General features: G+C 37.6%; 1 protein-coding gene across 1 annotated transcript; it reads left to right on the top strand.

Moving 5' to 3' along the window:
* LOC110703506 lies at positions 1–990 on the top strand. Its single transcript, XM_021881310.1, has one exon. The coding sequence runs from the start codon at positions 1–3 to the stop codon at positions 988–990; it is 990 nt and encodes a 329-aa protein (XP_021737002.1).
* Positions 991–4,107: the final 3,117 nt, after the last annotated feature.

Raw genomic sequence — 4,107 nt, 5'->3', positions numbered from 1 at the left:
ATGCCTAGATATTCCAAATTCCTTAAGGATATTTTGAGTGGCAAGAGAGAGTGCAACTGGATAGATTCGGTAGAGCTTGGTGAGTGTTTTATTACATTAATTCACAATGACCTACCAAAGAAGATGAAAGATCTGGGAAAATTCTCTATTCCTTGCAAAATCAAGAGTAAGTTATTTGAAAATGCATTGTGTGACTTAGGTGCTAGTGTTAGCATTATGCCTTACTCGGTGATCAAGAAGCTAAATCTTGGAGTACTTCTTTCTACAAACACGACCTTGGAATTGGACGATAGATCTATTAAGTTCCCAAAAGGAAGAGTTGAAGATGTTCCCCTTAGGATAGTTGGTTTCACAATTCCTGTAGATTTTATTGTGCTAGAAATTGAAGAGGAAGACCACATTCCTATTGTTCTATGGAGACTATTCTTAGCTACCTCGGGTGCTCTAATAGATGTTAAAGGAGGTTGTATCACTCTGAGAGTTGGTAATGAAAAAGAAAGTTTTAAGCTAAAACCAATGCATACATCCTTGTCTTTTGTGAAAGGATTCATGAATGATAATTCCCTTCGTTCATTGGATAATGTGTTTGTGATTAATTCTTCAACTAACGGTGTTCATGAGATTTTTGATGATGTGCTTGTGAAGTTTGATAGCATGAAAGTTAGTGAAGAAGAAAATGAGCTTTCAAATGCTAAGGACGAAGAGGTAATTGACATTCCACATTGGTTTGAGCTTTGTCCTCAAGAGAAGGAGGATGGTTCCAAGGAAGTCGATGGTGTTAACCCATCTACAAGAAGGAACAAGGCCAAGAAGAAGGCAAGGGCTTCTAGGAAGAAGCGAATGACATTGAAGTTGAAGAATGAGAAGGTTGTTTTTGAAGTTCAAGCAAATGAGGTTTCATCAAGCAACAATAAAGAGTTGCTACAAATCGAAGAGAAGTTTGTACTTTCTGCCACTTTAAGTATGGTGGTGTCCTTTGACCCTCCATGATTGGGAGGAAGGGTCGAGCTTAGGACCATAAGCAAGCGCTTCCCAGGAGGCGACCCGGAGATTTCTTAATTTTTCTTTTGATTTCTATTTTCTTAATTTTCTTTCTTTTATTTTCTTTTCTTTGACTTGTTTTTCTTTTAGAATTATAGGGTAAATTCATGGAAATGGATTAATTTCCCTTGCAGTCGTGCCTTTACTTTCTTCTTTTCCTTTCTTTTCCTCATTTCTCCTTCTTCCCTGCTATCACTTTGAAACGCATCCCCTATCATCTCACTCTCCAAACCGCACAAACCCTAACCCCTCTCATAAAATTTCATCACACAGTCAGCCAATTTTCAATAAAAAATCAACAAATCTTCCTATATTTTCATCCTTTTCAACAAAGACTACACTATTCCATCCATTTCAACCTTCAATCTCTCTCATCCATTGTTAAAGCAAATTGGGGCTTTTTCGTTTTTGAGGGAATTGGTGGCCAAAACGTGTTCAATCTTTCATCTTGTATGGTATAAACATCTTCTTTTACTCTTAATTGCATAATTATATCATATAGTTGCAAGTATTAGATTGTTGATGGTTGTGAATAGTTGTAGTATGAATTTTGGTAATTTTGATGATTGATGTTAAATTTTAGTTGATTATATATGTTGTTCTTGATTTTTATTGCCTCACATTGTGTTGTTTGATGTTTTTGTAGCTGAATTGAGCATGATTGTTGAGAATTGATGACGTCGGATTTTTGGTAGTATGATATTGATATTTTTGAACATTGGTTATTGGTTTTATTTTGATAGGTGTATTGTTGGGAAGCAATTGTTGATTTGAATTGGTGGTGATTGTGTAAATGTGGGATTGTTTGATTTTGGTAATGAGTTGTTGATTGACGGTGATGGTAAAGGAGTGTGATTGAGGCATCTTGAATTGTTTTTTGGTTTTTCTTGTGGTGTTTGTGGTATATTGTGATTGGATTGTTGAGCTATTATATTTGAGAGATCACCATGTGATTGAGGTATCTTGAATTTGAAGAACCCGCTCCTTCCCCCTTTACCACACAACCTCGCCAACCTACTCCTATTCCCAAATTATGAATTACCGACCCCATACAAAAGGCAAGATACACCAAGCTAAAAGATAACCGTTCCCTTAAACCTTCCCGACATTATTTCTAGCCGGACATGATCAAGTTGGGAATTGATGAAGACCTAAGGGAATTACTCAACAACATCCTATGGGATAATTCGTGAGCTGGAGCTTCCGTACTTATGTTCAATCTACTTTGGAGTTTTTGGCTACGGTTGATCTTGTTGTGGCTGAGGGAGGTTACTACCGAGTTCGGTTTCAACTCTTCAACATTCATTTTGATCAATTTCTAGAAGAGTTCAACGCGGCTCTTGAATTCAATCCAAACTCGAATATTTTGGATCCGGAGCTCTTTTCAATAATGAGTATGATCAAAACTCAAGGTGGGATGACATTTCAGGGTGTTGTGACTTTGTGACCCGGTATGCTAAGATTAGTAAGGTGTACCAACCATGTATCCGAGTTCTCCATCGGCTTTTGGGGTATTCGGTATTTCCAAAGCAAGAGTTGGGTAAAATGAGTCGGTTGGAGCTTTGAATTCTTTGGGTGGTTACTCGTGAGGAGTACCGAGGTCATCTAAATTTGGGGTACACATTTGTCAAGTATTTCAAACGATTGCAAGATAGAGAATCCAGCGAGATTCCTTGTGGGATCATGTTCACAAGGCTAGTGACCAACCTTGATCTCGGCCACTATTTGTCATCTTGCACTCCGGTGGGGGATGTTGATTCTTTCTAACTCGACGTCAGGCAATTGAAGCAAATCTAGTTTTTAGCAAAGAACGATGATGACGAGGTTTTTGATTGGCTTCGGGAGAACACGGATTGGTGCCATCTCCCTAACCCTTCGTTGACTTCTCTCCACCACGAGAATGTGGCAAACATTTGGCATATCCCCTTGAGTCACCGCCCTCCTTACTATGATGATGATGAAGAGATGGGTGAAGAAGAAGAAGAAGAGTCGTCGCAAAAACAACAAGAACAACATCAAGAACAACAACACCATTTTGCTAACTCCGACATGGATTCCCTTAGTGCTCAAATGAAGGGCATGCAAATCCGGTTGGAGAGCATGTACAATCAATACTTTGAGGCCCTCTACTCTCAAATGAGGGGAATTTCGAAGATGCAACAAGGTATGTTTCTCCAACAATAACATTTATATGATGCGGATGTTGATATGTATCTATGATTAGCTTAGGGGAACTTTACTTTTCTTAGGGGTTTGTCTCGGTGGCCAATTTGTTGTTGAAGCTTGCCTTATTTCTTTTGCCTCTTTGTATGATGGTCTCTTTCTTGATCTCTCTTTGATGGTGTTTGCTCTTTCATGCCTATTTCTCTCTTTCTTGATCTTGTTGTTGTGATGATTTTTCATTGATGATGATGCATGTGTTTCTCCCTAGAATCCAACCCCCTTATATCCAAATCCCATAAATCCAAACCCTTGAATCCAAATTTTGTAGCTTGTACTTTGTTGATCAGTTAGATGTCTAGTTGGTTATCTAGTTCCTATTTTCTTATCTTTGCTTTCTTGATAGTTTGGTTTAGCTTATTTTTGCTTATTAGTTTCTGTCCTTTTCGCTTTCTTTTCTTTTATTTTGTTTTGAAGTTACTAACCGTTTTCTTTGTGAGTTTTTGACACCTATAGTGAGTTTTTGCTACATCCATATGAGGTTCATCATTGTTCAAGCCTTCAACATTTATTTGCATGAGCGTCATTGATTCTCATAATTCTCAAACACGAGATCGAACCATCTAGGGAAGACAAAGGCATCTCTTCGGGTGGTAATTTTTATTTTCTAGGTTAATTTTCTCTCTTTCTAGTTCATTGGGTTTACATTTGCTTCTTGCTAACCATTTGAGCCTTTTCTCTTCTTTTCAAGCCACATCTTTAGAATTTTGAGCCTTTTATTTCTTTTTGATCCATTTTTGGTTTTTGTGAAGCAAATGACCATGTTTTTGGAGTTTGTGGTTTATAAGGTTGGATATTTGTTCTATTTGTAAACAAGCTTGTCTTTTGTATATATTGTGAATAATG

The sequence above is a fragment of the Chenopodium quinoa genome, unplaced genomic scaffold (genome assembly GCF_001683475.1).
Source record: "Chenopodium quinoa cultivar QQ74 unplaced genomic scaffold, ASM168347v1, whole genome shotgun sequence".
NCBI lineage: Eukaryota > Viridiplantae > Streptophyta > Magnoliopsida > Caryophyllales > Amaranthaceae > Chenopodium > Chenopodium quinoa.
This window is presented reverse-complemented; position numbering and strand designations above follow the sequence as displayed.